This window comes from Cetorhinus maximus, chromosome 21, assembly GCF_964194155.1.
Source record: "Cetorhinus maximus chromosome 21, sCetMax3.hap1.1, whole genome shotgun sequence".
NCBI classification, from domain to species: domain Eukaryota; kingdom Metazoa; phylum Chordata; class Chondrichthyes; order Lamniformes; family Cetorhinidae; genus Cetorhinus; species Cetorhinus maximus.
In genome coordinates, this window is record NC_135899.1 from 60,215,946 (window position 1) to 60,231,884 (window position 15,939).

The window sequence follows — 15,939 nt, forward strand, 5'->3', positions numbered from 1 at the left end:
TTCCAGACATAATAGTTTTAGTGCCTCCTTGTTACTGTTTTGCCAAGCAATGAAATAAGTCTTTTGTGAGTTAACTTCACAATTTTGGAAACATTGCTGAGGTTCTCTCCTAATCTTCTCTGTTCTAGTAAAAGAAAAAAGGTAAATTTTCTTGTGTTTCTGAATGTCTATGACATTTTATCCCTGATAGCGTATTAGTGAATGTTCTGCTGTATCTTTTCACATCTTTAACGCCCTTTTTATTATAGGGTGCCTAGAACCACAACTCTAGCCTAACCAATCTAGTATTCATTATCACTTCCTTGATTTGCTTCCTATGTAAAAGCTAGAATTCCATTTGCCTTTATATGGCCATTATTCCCTGAAGTCCCACCTTTTAAAGACTTGTAAGTTTCCACATTTCTGATAATGCAATGTTAAACATAAGGGGTCGGATGATACATTTGGGAACAAACAGCATGCAGGCACAAATTGCATTCAAAGTTTTGCTAGTTTTACGAACAGCAATTTAGAATTTCCTTTCTTCCATGAGAAAGATTCCTTGATGTATTTAAGAGTGTTATCATGGTGCAGTTTTATTAATTCAGCTCCGAAAGGTTTATCAGAATAAATAGCCATTTTAATAAGTGTCTTGACCATCACTATGAGAACATGATTTTAAATAGCTGAAAATGACTTTAAAAGATTATACATTTCCCGGTTTTATTGGAGGACAGCATTCAGTTTTTGAGAAAACGGCGTTTTATAAAATGCTTTTAAAAGTTGCCTACTCGTGGAACTGTGACTAAAAATGAAGCTTAACTTTAAGAGCCTCTTTGAAGGCCAGTAAACAATGCAATTAATGGAACCGTGCCATGGTGATTGATTTATCTGGGGGTGTGGTCAGTGCTAGCTTCCAGTGCGATGCCTTTTAAATCAGCACAATAGACCCTAGAAATTTGAGTTTCCCACAATGTAATGTGTGCTTGAAATTGGTAGATTTTTTTGCACTGGTTTGGCTGATTTCAGGGAAATAGCACAACCTAATGGAAGCACAGAGAAACTCAAGATGCAATAACCTGGGACACAAGGAGTTGTCAGTTAAATACATCACTAACGTAGAGAGTTGGTCAGGGTTTTGGGAGAGGCAGTGTTTTTTTACTGCTCCTGGGATGTGAGCTTCATTAGCAAAGCCAGCATTTATTGCCAATTCCTAATTGCCCTTGAGAAAGGCAATTTAAGTTTAAAAAAAACAGTTTCTCTAATGTAGTCAATTGTAGATTGATTAATGTTCTTCATCAACCTGTTTATTTGAATAGGGACTCTGCTTTGCTTGTTTGTATTCCTTGGATGACGCTGTTGACCCATTTAACACTGGCCAGAGGTTGCCACAGCAACTTCCCATACCCCTCCCCTTCACCTAAGCTGGTTCTTTTAGTTGCACCATCAGTGACATGGGTATGGCCCAAAATATGCAAATGCTAGAGACCCTGGGGAGTGTAAATCAGACAAGCGGAAATCCTACTCCATCGAGGAACTGTTGCAGGAAGGAAATTCAGGGGCCACCTTCCCCATTTATCCTGGTTGTACTGGGTTACTGATGAGACAATTGACCTCATTAATTATCTTTCAGGTTTCAGCAGAGGCTTCAGGCAGCACGTTTGTATACCAAGGATTCGTGCAAGGCAAGGACTTCGGGCAGTTCGGTCTCCAAAGAATAGGTAATGTTTCTTTCTTCTCCACTTTAATTAGAGAATTAATGGTTCGCGATCATTTACGTAACTTTGCATTTTGTATTGGGCTTATCAGTGCTAACTCTGATGGAAGATTTTTTTTTTACCTGGACATGAAATTATTGGCCCTTAAATTCAATGGCATTTCTCCCAGTCTCCCATCATAACTTTGTCAGATGACTGGCAGAAACCCCAAGGAGATGTCACAGCTGTCTGTTTCATCCCTTTGTGCCATTCCATTGGTGGTTTTACCAGTCTCTTGCTAAAGACACAACACTAGATCACAAGAACCCCTGGGAATTTTGAGGCCAGAATGGGTTTATTTCTGACTTCTGATTCTGACAGGGATTCTTGACCACTAGGAGTTTGTCAGAAATGTAAGATAGGCACTGCAATTGATGCTCCAACCATTCATCTTAAATGGTTAGAAAATTGCTTCTAATAAATGCCCAAATTTTTGATCTGTACTCCCAAAAGGCAACGCTCCCCACCAAGAACTAAAAGTAGGGGGAAAAGAAGTGCCCCAATGGTGTTCACTTAAATGGAGAATTCTAGATAGCTAAGAGACAAAGCATTAACAACTCTAATAATACATCACTGAATTGGGAGTTTGAAAGTTGGGCCGTCTGCCCTGTAGTATTGTAATTTTGCAGACTTTCAAGCAGATAAGTGTCCCAGAATGTAACCCTGTAATCCTGCACCATCAGTTTCAAAATCCATAGGATTAAATCCTTTTGGCTTTTCTGACAAGGCATTTCTGATAGTAGTTAACAAAACGCCCGCTTGCCAATTAAGTAATCCAAGTGAGGAAGCCTGAAACTCGAAGCAGCTTCACCAAGAAGTGGCCTCTGAGATCCCAGGAGATGTTACTGCTGAAAATTTCTTACCAATAAAGATGGGTGCATCAAGTTAATCTGTCTGATGATTTTTGTTTTTATTACCTTATTCCAGCAAAACTATATGCACAGGGGGTAAATTGGCTTAATTTATGTCAGCCAAGGCTCAGTTGGTGGCAGTCTCGCCTCTCAGTCAGAGGTTGTTGGTTCAGGTGCCACTTTTTGTCACACCAATCGAGGCTGACATTGTAGTGAAGTACTTGCTGCAGGAGTGCTGCACCATCGGATGTGCCATCTTTTGGATGAGATGTTAAACTGAGACTCCACCTACCCTCTCAGGCGGATGTAAAAGATTGTGTGGCATTATTTTGAAGAAGAGAAGGGGAGCTATCCCCGGTGCCCTGGCCCATATTTATCCCTCAATGAACATCAGAAAAACAGATTAATTGCTCATTATTATCTTGCTGTTTGTGGAAGTTTACTGAATAGAAATTAGCTGCTGCTTTTCCTACGTTACAACAGTGACCACACTTCAAAAGTATGCCATTGGCTGGCAAGTGCCTTGGGACATCCAGTGGTAATGAAATGCAGATTCAAAGATTTTTTTAATGTAAGGTTTCGCCTAGAAAAATCCATCAGAGAGCAAAGCTGAAATCACTGCAAATCGGTGATTTTTATGTGAAGTAATTATGACAGGTTGCAAACTCAGTGAAATATGTTGCTTGCATTTTCCAGTTATAATCGGAGTTGCAAGCTTTGGGGTGTGAGTTCATTTTAGTCACCAGCGTGAAACAGAAGGCAGTGAATCCGAAATGAAAACATAAAATGCTAGAAATTCTCAGCAGCTCAGGCAGCATTTGTGGAGAGAGAGAGACAGAGTTAACATTTCAGGTTGATGATCTTTCTGCCAGTTCAGATGAATCTGCAGTATTTTGCTTTCATGGTAGTGAATCGGTAGTCAATTTTATGCTCTGCTTGATTTACCTTGAAGGAAATTAGGGAAATGCAAATTAGGCTGTTGATTTGCTATCACCTATTTTGTACTGACTGCCAGGGCACATTTATTCCCTCTCAAAAGTGGCGTTTGACAAATCTGCCAACTACACTTTGGAATAGCCTTTCCGTTGTGAAATCCTTGCTGTATGATTAAAAAGTTCTAATCAACATTTAGCATTCTCACACCTAAACATTGCTCCAGATATATTGGGCTAGAATTTTCTGTCAACATAACTGAGAGGCCTCATTCTTTATGCATAAATGGTATGGTAACTTGAGGCAAGATCAGATGCACCATATCCAAAATGCCTGTCTGAGTTGCGCCACTCCACCATTAGCTTTGCATAACGCGCTAAGTATCATGAAGTTGTTGGTACCTCTCTGGTAGATTTGAACTAAACTCCCCAAAGTAATCATGGTTAGTAATTAGGAGCACACGTACCCTTTTCACAATGCAATATTTGTTGATGACTGCCTCTCACCTATTTTGGCCCAAAAATAACTTTACAAACATGGAGTCTCATTCCTTTGGGTGTTTTAAATTTCCTGGGAGATTTAAGTACGTAATTTTTTTCTTGCTTTCCTTCTGTCTCTTTTTCTGTATCACTCTAGGCCCAATTTTTTTCCTCATTCTATTTATCTTTCTGTACCAGATTTGACAATGAACTCACCCATTCTGGTTCACCTTCATCCTCAGTCCTTCCGCTGTTTATTTTCTCATGTTTAAATCTCATCGGTTAAGGAGATGACTTATTCGTTACCACTTTCACTCAGACCCTAGATGCCCTGGTTTCCCTTCCTGTGCCATTGTCAACTTGCAATTTCAGCAATTTTGAGAGCAAAAATACTTTGATCTAAAGGATGCAGGACAAACCTAACTATTGACAAATGCTGCTATAGTAAAATCTGGCCTATTATTTGATCAGTCTAGTTACTCATTGATCCTTCTGGATCAATGGGCTTCCACTAATACAGCTCCTGCCTTGTGAAATTGGAGTGTAGGTAAGTCCAGCAATAAATATGCATGTCATGCTTTATGTGGTACAGTATGAAAGAAGACATGCCAGGGTGATCATCAGCCTCCAGAGCCTGATTTTTTTTAAAAATTCATTCCGGGGATGTGGGCTTCGCTGGCTGGGCCAGCATTTATTGCCCACCCCTAGTTGACCTTGAGAAGGTGGTGGTGAGCTGCCACCACCTTCTGGTAATAGGTCACAGCCAAAAATTTTTCACCAACCACATCATCTGACTTTGGGAATTATGTTCACATGATCAACAAGCAGGCAGATGCAGTCGTAGCTAATGATCTCAGCATACCTATACTAACATGCATCATAGAGTTGGCACAGCCAGTGCCAGTATCAGTTAGCTGCAGCTTCACGCCTATCTCCACCTTGTACAAGGGATGCTGCAGTGGGGACCTATGGACTGTGGTGTGGCTCAGAGGGCAACTAAACTCACAACCACCATTCCTTAACTCATCAAAGAGGAGGCTCAGGTACTGGCCTGCAGTGTCAACTGCCTGTATATTTGCATTCCTTTCTTCATTTGTACTTTATAAGTTTATACTTATTGGCATTTCTTATCCCTGCTCTTTCAGCCTTGGCGAAAATGACTGAGAGTTGTTATGCCTCTTAAATTTTCCCATAAGCCTTCCAGATTTTTGACACGCCCTGTAATCATACACACCCTTGCAAATTGCACTTAACATGCAGCTTTTTATTCCCACCACAACTGCATACCCTCCATCCATTTTGATCTGCTCCTGGAGCTGCAAATAATTATTCAAGGCATGCAATTTAACTGCTGTTTGTACATCACTTTTCCAGGGAAATTTGTGCAAGTTCTCAACTATTTTAAACTGACTTGTACCAATCCATGAAAATTGACCCAAATATCTCTGAAAGAACTGGTTCAGCCTGGTTTTGTATTTAGTGCACATGTGTTTGACGGACTAATGGGAGGTAATGCACCAAAGAAAGAAAAGCAGAAAATGCTGGAAATACTCAGCAGCTCTAACAGTATCTGTGAGAGAGAAACAGGGGTTAGCAGGCAGAATCTTCTGCTCTGAGAAGATACTCAGGCATAGGGATCATTTCTGGGTCCCATTCTCAATGCTGTCTATGGTCTGGCTGCCTGCACAATCTTCCAACAGGTGGCCAATTAACAGGCCACCTCTGTGTTCACTGACCAATTAAGGACGGTGGGTGGGGGGCCCAAAGATATGTATGGGCAGCAGCCCCACCAGGAGAGGTGGGCGCTGCTGAAGCATATAGGGGGCAGTTAGGGCACCTCAAGATGGAGGCACACCCTGAAGACATCAGGAAATTTTGAAATAAGGAAGAACCACAGCTGTTGGACAATCATTGTGGAAGAGGAACCCCTCCACAGATTGCTTGTGGCCACAGCTGTGGCACTGTGATCCCTGCAGCTTCACAAGGGAGGGATTGATGGCTCCCCAGCCTCCACTGGGAGGCTGCCTCCAGATCCCTGCTGGGCTTCAGCCTCAGCAGAGTCTCTGTTTAATGTTGGGAAGATCTATACGGAGGCAGCGGCATCCTGTACCTAAATAGTCTCTCACTGGCCCTAATTGGCTGCTCTATTTACCCTGGTAGATGGAATAGGTATCAAAGGAAAGAAAAAAATCAAAATCAAAAACATGAAAGTGAAATATTGGGCCTGTATTTGAGTTTGCTGTAGTAGGGCAGGTGACAGCATTCACCCTTACTTAGACCTGCCCCTGTACCCATCAGGTGAAAACATTTTTGTTCACTAAGTTGCGGAAGTGTGAGATGGTAACAGCACAGTGAAGGGAAGTGTGCATCTAGGACGTGAACAGGGCAACCAATAGGGTATCTTCTCCACCAAGGAGATTTAATGATTGGGAAATAAACACTATATGAGGGTTGAGAATGAAGTTGAATTTAAGAAGGGGGTTAGACTACACTTAGGGTAGTGTGCAATCTGGCTGTCAGATTACCAAAGAGTATGGAGGTGCAATAGAGTGTGCAAAGAAAATTTACAAGGTTACATCTATCAGGAAAGGATGAACTGGCTGTGTGTCTTTTCTCCTGAAAAGAGAAGGCTGAGGAGTGACATTATAGAAGTCTTTATAAATTTGAAAATTTTGGTATAGTGGACAGAGAGTGTTTCCATTTATAGGGGAAATCAAAGCTGGAAGCCATGAATGTAACCAAGAAATCAGATAGGGAATTCAGAAGAAACTTTTTTACCCTGAGAGAGTGAGAGTTTGAAACACACTACCATATGCAGTGTTGAAGTTAATCATATAAAGAAGTCTAGACTGATTGAGTTAATTGATGAAAGATAGGGGAGGCTCGAATGGAACATAAATGCTGGCATGGGCTAGCTAGGCCAAGTGGTTATTTTCTCTAAGATAAAAGCAAAATACTGCAGATTCTGGAAATTTGAAATAAAAACAGAAAATGCTGGGAAAACTCAGCAGGTCTGGCAGCATCTGTAGAGAGAGAAACACAGAAGAGGCATATGGATTCAAAACATTAACTCTGTTTGTCTATCCACAGATGCTGCCAGACCTGCTGAGTTTTTCCAGCATTTTCTGTTTTTATTATTGTTGTTTTCTCTGCTGTTTATTCGATGTAATTCTATTAATTCAATGTCAAATCAGGTTTTAAAAAAAATAGATGGAATGAAAGCATGGATGAAGAGAAACAGAAGAGAGGGAGGAAAAGAAAGAAAAATTTGATGTAAAATTTTTCATTTTTCATACCTCCCCAAAAAATGGGACCCCACACTTGTAATAAATAATGTTCCGTGCTGGTGAGATTGATTTGTATCATTAATACTTATCACAAGATCAAAAAGGGTGCTTCCACTTCTAATGACATGCCTTAACTTTCTGTGCTGAGTTTAAGGAGCATTTGCAAGTTCTGAGAAAAAACAGAGAGGCTTATGTTAGGGTGCAATGTGGAGTGGGGCATCTCGGACAGCAAATTCTGGATGTTCACGTTTAACAGCAGATCTGTCTCTTGCCTGAAGTTGTTGTACAATTTACACATAAATAACATTGAGTGCCATTAGCTTTGCTGTTACTTTGACAGCAAGTTCTTGCCAAGTGAAAAATGTACTGCAACAATATGCCTACAATTTCCAGAGTGGAACTTTTAGCATTTCCTATAAAATGCCCATTATAATACATTGGTTACAGCATATTCACGAGACCGTCTCTTGTAAGGTAGTGGTAAATAGGGCTGAATTAATTCCACATTACATGTCAGAAACATATAGGAAAGTAAGCAGCTTGTGACCTGACCTTTTGGGGTTCTGCAGGAAGTTTTTACTTTCAGTGCATGACATCTGGAGGTCTATCGGGTTAATATGGAATATGAGGTTCAGCAATAATAAGGGGATTTGTCAGATATGCTGTTCTGTAGTATTTATGAGAAGTCTTATTATCACTGAGACTTTGGATATTACTCCAGTAAGCTCCAAAGAATATAAACATATATCAATAAGAAAAGTTCTGTTGCTGCTCATGGGTTTACACAGAGATGGCATTCTCAGTAAGTTCCTTTCTACATAGTCTTCCTTTTGCAGTTGCTTTTTAAGCCCTATTCTTGAACATATACATTATTTTATGTCTTATTCAGATCTGCACATGCTAGAAGCTGGTACGGACTCCATAGGGCACCACCTTAGCACCAGCAGCAGCTCGGTTGCCGTTGCCATCCTTGTGCCTTTCTTTGCCCTGATAACTGCGGGATTTATACTGTATCTCTACAAACACAGGTAAGTGCTGGATGGGCAGATTTGACCAGGTTTGTCCTGATTCTGATGCGCCTGTTCAAATGAGCCACTTCAGGAATTCCGAGTTCACAGTAAAAGAATTGTAACTTGTCACTGTTACCACTAAATTCATGATCTTATTTGGGGGGGGATGAGGGTGACTGATGTAAAAATTGAAATGTCACACTGTTGCAGTGATGGCTGGGCAACAAATGCTGGCCTTGCCAGTGACGCTCACATCCCCTGAAACAATAACAAACAGAAAGACATTTTCCTGAGTTTGAGACAGGCAAGGAGCTAGACTTTGGATGTGGACACGCTGTATTTGACCCAGGGTAGCTTGATGCTGAAACTGCCTGAAAAAATGGACAAATGCCTATTCCAGCACCAACCTTCATCAGCATGAGTATTAGAAACATCCCATTGTCTGCTTTATTTAAAGAATGACATAATGGGGACAAAATTTGATAGCATGGGGAGTGCAGTGCTGGATTAACACATGTTTGTTACTCCCGATGCAGGCAACACATCAGCTTTGTGCTGCCTGCCAATTAACATGCTGACTGCACTGTTGAGTGACTACAAGTCTCAAAAGAGAGTCCAAAATCATGAAAGGCCAGAACAGCCTGCATTACTTAAAACCAACCTGCACCTCCTGCACCTGTTAAAGAGAAGGTCTATTGTGGCTGGAGCAGGTGCTGGAAGTCATTCTGCAACTGATTCTGACATGGGAAAGTATGGGAGAGAGCTGACTCCAAGATTCTCTGACAGGAGAAGGACACATGTGCTCTATCCTCAGGGGGCCAGAAGGCACCCCACCTCCCCCCACACGCCGCCCCCCCCCCCCCCCCCCCGCCCCCCCACCACCAGACAAACTTTCAGAAGGCAGTGAAGACAAAGCATTGTGACAATCAATGCCAAGAGCCACAGCGACACCAAGAGTTCAGTGTCCTCACACAAGGGGGCAAGGTCAGTGAAGGCATCATCAAATCTCATATCCCACTGGCCGTACCAACAACCTCACACGCTGCTCAATGCATCAGATCCCTGTCTCTCACTTACCAACAATACTCAATGAATCAGGACTTATACCAAACAATCATAGCTTCACCTTACCTGCATACACTTAGCACTGCTGCAAGCATCACATTTTGCATCTCACAGCTTACATATACTGACAGCTATTTAATCATGACAGCCAAAACACCCAAAAATATTGCATGATAATCACTGACATACTTCCCCTCTCACACAGGACAAGATGGCCCACAACCAGAGGCAGCAAGTTCTAATCGGTGGGGCACAAGCCCAGCTGAATACCTTAATCCCCATGAAGGTGATGCTGCTTGCTACCATTAGAGCAGCCATTGTGGAAGCCATGGCCAGTGGTGGGGCTGAAACCATTAAAGATGCTGGTATCTTCATACCAAATCCTACTCTACACATCCCACTTTCTCCTCATCCAAACTCGCTTCTAATTTATAAACTGTAGATGGTGTAACTATGCAACTCCTACTTCCCCACACCACCATCACCGTCCCCACCGCCCAGCCCCATCCCAACCACTTCACCACAATCCTACCCTTGTGTCTTTCTTTTTTTGGATAGCCATGAGGTATAATCTGGCAAGACTGCGTTGGAAGAGCAAGAATACAGTCACTCAATCTCTCACTCATAACCACCAGATTAGATTCTCACACTGCTCATAATTTTGATAATGGCTTGAAAGTGGGACATCATAGGGTGAGACAACAACATTAGTGACCTGCAGCCAGGGCAGGAGGCAAGAGTAGCATAGGTTCAGGGCACCAGTGGCAAGGCCAAACTTGGGTTCTGTTGTCTATTCACCAGTTTGTTGTATATCTTATATATCTGATTTACCTCAGAGCAATGCAGATATGATACTAGTTCTAAGTCCAAAGCAGATTTATTTATAGTGCTTTACCATATCTCTTCAATTACAAGATGCCTCCACACATGTCCAGAGCTCAGACTTCACAGTTCTTTCCCTTGAAAGTTCTGTTTACTTTTGCTCTCAAAGGCTCAATCCAGACTTAAGCAAGCAAACATAGTAAACCTAGATCAGTGAACAGACTAACATGTTCAAACACAGATCAATTAAACCATTGAACATGACAGGTTCTCCTGCTGAGCACCTGGATAAAGATTTCAATGAGGCAGGCTACAGAAAGAGGCTAGTGGATGTACACAGTAAAATATTTGGTGCATTGGCAGGCGTATCAGAATATCTGCATGCAGTGTCAAGGAACTTGGAAGAGTTCAGCATCAACTTTGCACATGGTTTTTTGCAAAGCTTGGAACCCACCCTTTGCAGCTTGGATGTCATGGTCACTCTATTAACACAGTTGTGGACCCAACTATGACGCAGTATCTAATGGTCAATATCTCAGCTTCCATTGCAGCAGAAGCAGAAGCCATCAAACGTCTGGTTGCTGCTGTGGAAGTTCAGACTTCTGTCATACAAGATCAGCTAGCTGCCATATGAGCTGAGACTGTTCTGATGCAAGCTCAGACAGCTACCATCAGGGCTGTGGATACCAGAATTCAAAAGGGCTTGCTAGATGTCACAGGAGTAACAGATTACTAGGAATGCTGATGTATCATCCTGGGAGAGAGGCAGTTCCTCTGTGGAGGATGAGCCTGCTATCCTCTCTCAGGATGTCAGTGTTTGTCCTCCCCAACACTGCTACACTTCCAGTGCCCTTGTTATAGTCTGTCAGCCAGCCCAGGCTCCTGCTGTCCATGCCAAGGTCTTGCAATCTAAAGCCCGGCCTTCTAGGCATAGACATGCTCAAAATCGTTCTGCAAAGCCATCTGTAGTCTCCCCTACTGAAAGTCAACAGCCTTCCAGCAACCATGGTGCAACCATCGTGATACCTCAGCATAAGAGCACGAGGACAAGCAAAGGCACACAGAGGATAGGCATTATAGGCGAATACGCAAGGCTGATTAGTTGACTTTTCAGTGCAAAATGGCATATTTTGATTTATACATTGGCTTTTATTTTGCATTGTAGTGAAGCTGATGCTGTGATGGCCAGTGTCAGAGGGAAGGTAAGGCATAGGACTGTTTGTGAATGGGGAATTGGCGTTCTGTTTAATGATATCAGAGTCAGATGATTTGCACACTGGAGTCATCAGCCAATTGGTCAGCAGATAGCCATTGCCCAGTAGCTGTGTTGGCTCACATGCAATTGGCACAAGCAGACAGCCGCAGTATGAAAGCTGCCTGGACACAGGACATGAACCCTGCATGACTCAGAGCGTATGGTCACACACCAGCTGGATATTGAGGGAGTGGAATCTTTTGGTTTTTTTGGTTTTTTGGTTTCTTTTGGTTGCAGTGCATCTAAGAATTGACATGCGCCTCCCACAAAACGATGTGGCAACCTGCACCAAGGGGAAGCCTGTGATCCTCATAAAGCTGTGTGTTTACCTAGCCTATCTGTCTCTGGCAAGAAAGAATGAAATGTAGTTGTCTTTTCTTGAATAGTGAGCCTCAGTGACCTCCCATACGCAACAGTGGGTGGCAAACTGTGAGATGTTTCAAATATGTCCAGCCTGGAAGGAGCCAGATGCATAAAAGTTCATTACCACAGTCACCTTCAGAGCCTCTGGCAATGCATCCTTGACTTGCTCTGAAGATGCAGTTGTGGCTGCAGCAAGTGGCAGGTTTCAATGAGAACCTACTTACTGAAGCGCAGGCGTCCAACACATTATTCGTCACTGAGGTTCAGGTAGGAGAATTGCTCCTTACATGCCCTGGATGGATGTGCAATCCTGCTGAGAACTCTTCCTGCTCCCTCTTCTAGCAGCTTGCCCTGCTCTGTGTGACCTCTGAAAATTTACTTGAAGCTGAATTTTGAGCCCCTAGCGTGGCTGGGAGTGGAGGTAGATGGGCGCTAAAAAGAGCAGCACAAGCAAAAAATGTATCAGTGACATAACCATGACTTCAGTGGCAAGGCATGCGCTGGACACCCACAAGGGGTGCTTCCAGCATAGCATGTAGGATAATTTCCCACCAGGACAGCATTGGATTTTCTTTACTTTTCATTCTGTATTGACTAGATTCCCCCCCCTCTCCCATATACCAGTTTTCTTTCACTATTTTCCTATTCCTTTTGCTGCTTCAGTATCACGATCAGTTCTGAGCAGGTGTTTTTGGTCAAAGTCGAACCTTAGAAATTTGTGGAGATACCCTTCAAATGGTCATTACCAGACAGAAACACTATCACATGCTGTTTATACATTGAGATGAGTTAACACTCTTCACTTCTGGTAGCAATTATAACAGCATGTGCAAAATTTAACATCTGCTGCATTAGCTGTGCTGCTCAAAATGGCTACACTTCAGCGCACAGTTAGTTTGTATGCTAGCTTTGATGCACAGAGCAAGTTAACCCCAGGATTGATTTTCTTATTCAAAAGTAATTTCAACTTCAAGCAGACATGATGGAAATTGGCAGCCAAATCTTTCCTAGGTAGATGTTTTATAGTTAACATCACAGGTTTTTAAACATAGTTTTTTTATTCAAACAACCTGACAGGTTTGGTAAGCCGTTCGGAAATGAGTCTCTTTAGCTCTCCGTCTATAGAATTCTACCTGTCGAGGTGATATTGCCCTGTTTTCAGAACTAACACTGATGGTGGTAAAATGGATGCTACAGACCAATTGGTGATCTATTAATGGTAGAAAATATTGCAGTCTAAAGTAATTAGTACAATCTCTTCCAGTTGAACCAGTTCTTGAAATAATGCATTATCCTGTCATATCTATCTGGTGCAGAGTCCAATAAAAACGTGTAGTCAAGGAGTCTAATCTGAAGAGCCTTAAGAAATGAAATAGCACTTAAGACTACAGAAGGGTCCACAATTCTTATATCCTTAAATCCCTAGGAGATGAAAGCAGCAGTATCATAGCATGGGTCCTCCTGTTCATTATGGAGAGCCACTTTGAGGGATTGCATTCATTGATCGTGGGATCTTGCTGTCCCTTCCACACCCCACACCCCCAACTCCCTTTAGTTCACACAGTCTAATTAACATGAACTCAAATGATTGAATGGCCGTGTGGCAGACAAATCATCTTTGGGCAGCTATTTCATGCTTAAGAAAATAATTGAAATCTGTTTTGTATCCAAATTAATCTAAGGGCACAGGTAAACCTATTTGCATTAAACTTCTATTTTTGTCACATTAAAATGATGAAACAATAATTTGGGGTAAAATTAAGAGTGACATGAAAAAATGTGCATTGATTCAGAAGAGTCAGCATGGAATTGTTAAAAGAAAATCGTGTCCAACTAATTTACTGGAGTTTTTTTGAAGAGGTAACAGATGGTTGATGAGGGCATGGTGTTTATGGACTTCCAAAAGGCTTTTGATACAGCGCCACACAACAGACTTGTGAGGAAAATTATAGGTCACGGAATAAAAAGGACAGTAGCAACGTGGATACAAAACTGGCTGAAGGATAGGAAACAGAGTAATGGTTATTGGATATTTTTCAGGCTGGAAGAAGGTTTGTAGTGGACTTCCCCTTGCTCTTCTTGATATATATAAATGATCTGGATCTTGGTGTGCAGGGGACAATTTCAAAGTTTGCGGACGACACAAAACTTGGGCAAGTTGTAAACTGTGAGGAGGACAGTGTAAAACTTCAAAAGGACATTGACACATTGGTTGAGTGGGCAGATGGGTGGCAGATGAAGTTCAATGGGGAAAAGTGTGAGGTGATACACTTTGGTACAAAGAACATGAAGAGACAGTATAAAATAAAGGGCACTATTCTAAAAGGTGTGCAGGAGCAGAGAGACCTGGGTGTATATGTACATAAGTCATTAAAGGTGGCAGGACAGGTAGGGAGAGCTGTTTCCAAAGCATACAGTATTCTAGGCTTCATTAATAGGGGCATAGAGTACAAGAGCAGGGAGGTTATGATGAACTTATATAAGACACTGATTAGACCTCAGCTGGAGTATTGTGTACAGTTCTGGGCGCCACACTATAGGAAGGATGTGAACAGATTGGAGAGAGTGCAGAAGAGATTTACGAGAATGGTTCCCGGGATGAGACACTTCAGTTATGAGGAAAAACTGGAGAAGTTGGGATTGTTTTCCTTGGAGAGGAGAAGGCTAAGAGGAGACTTGATAGAAGTTTTCAAAATAATGAGGGACCTGGACAGAGTAGATAGGGAGAAACTGTTCCCGCTTGTAAATGGATCAAGAACCAGAGGGCACAGCTTTAAAGTGTTTTGCAAAAGAAGCAAATACGAGGTGAGAAAAAACTTTTTCGCAGCGAGTAATTAGGGTTTGGAATGCACTGCCTGGAAGTGTGATGGAAGCAGGTTCAATTGAGGCATTCAGTAGGGCATTAGATGCTTATTTAAATAGAAACAATGTGCAAGGTTACAGGGAAAAGGCAGGAGATTGGCACTAAGTTAAAATGCTTAGAGAGCCGGTGCAGACACGATGGGCTGAATGGCCGCCTTATACACCATAACAATTCTGTGATTCTGTGATATGCAGAGATAAAATAATCTGCATAAAAACACAATTCTATCCTTTAAACTTCAAAACTATTCCATCATTTTCTGTTGCTTGCAACTGTCTGTTCTCCCGTTCCCCTCAGGATAAATGCTGAGAGAGGATATATGGGAAATTTCAGCTCGGCCACCACAGTGTTTGAATGAGCAGCATTGAGATCACATTCCTAACAAGAAACCGATACCATGAAGTACAGGTCCAGTGTCTCAAAACCGGCAACCTTGGTACTGAGTCCGTGCCGGATTTGGGATCCTGCCGGTTTTTGGAGAAAAGAAATCAGAACCTTAATTCATTTCATAGAGGAGGCACATGAAATCAAGTGAATGTTTCTTTTCATTTAAGTTTGAAAAAAAGTACATAATAGTGAAGAAATAACATTTGAAATAAAAAAATGTATCTTTTTTATTCATTCACTGGATGTGGGCTTTGCTGTCTGGGCCAGAATTTATTGCCCATCCCTAGTTGCCATTGAGAAGGTGGTGGTGAGCTGCCTTCTTGAACCGTAAGTAAGGCTGATCAAAGGCTGAAGCTGGATGGGGTCAAGACTCACTCAGGCCATTCTAAGTGCGGGAAAAGACCAGTGCACAAAGCCAATAACTAGCCCAGTGCGCCACCGCACCAGCGCAGCACCGAGCTGAATTGTCCCAGTAAGTTACTTTACTCATTTAATAACAATTAACATTGATGCATGGCTTCTAAAAATGCCTGGTTTTCAGGCGACTCCAGGTTTGGGACAGCCGGATTTGAGACACTGGGGAGGATCTTCCGGTCGGCAAGTGGGGGCGGGGCCCACTCGCCGACGCGTAAAATGACGCGAGATGACATTGGGCGGAACCCCCGACGTCACCCTGCATCATTTACATTTTCAGGTCGGCGGGGGCACAGCCAAATCAGCTGTGCACCCGCCGACCTGTCAACGGCCTATTGAGGCCAATGAAAAAGTAATTAACATCATTCATGGACCTGCCCGTCCAACCTTAAGGTCGGCGGGCAGACCAGGAGCCCTGGCGGGCTTCAGAAAAAGCATGAAATCTCATCCACAGGTGGGATGAGGTTTCATGAG

The 15,939-nt window shown here is 42.4% G+C and overlaps 1 protein-coding gene across 1 annotated transcript in view; it reads left to right on the top strand.

Annotated features, from left to right (window-relative positions):
• csmd2 (CUB and Sushi multiple domains 2) overlaps nucleotides 1–15,939 on the top strand; it is a 1,856,113-nt gene that overhangs the window by 1,822,979 nt on the left and 17,195 nt on the right. The window contains exons 70-71 of the mRNA XM_078566065.1: nucleotides 1,613–1,700; nucleotides 8,176–8,314. Of these exons, the coding sequence (XP_078422191.1) occupies nucleotides 1,613–1,700; nucleotides 8,176–8,314 (227 nt within the window). The remainder of the gene's footprint in view (nucleotides 1–1,612; nucleotides 1,701–8,175; nucleotides 8,315–15,939) is intronic.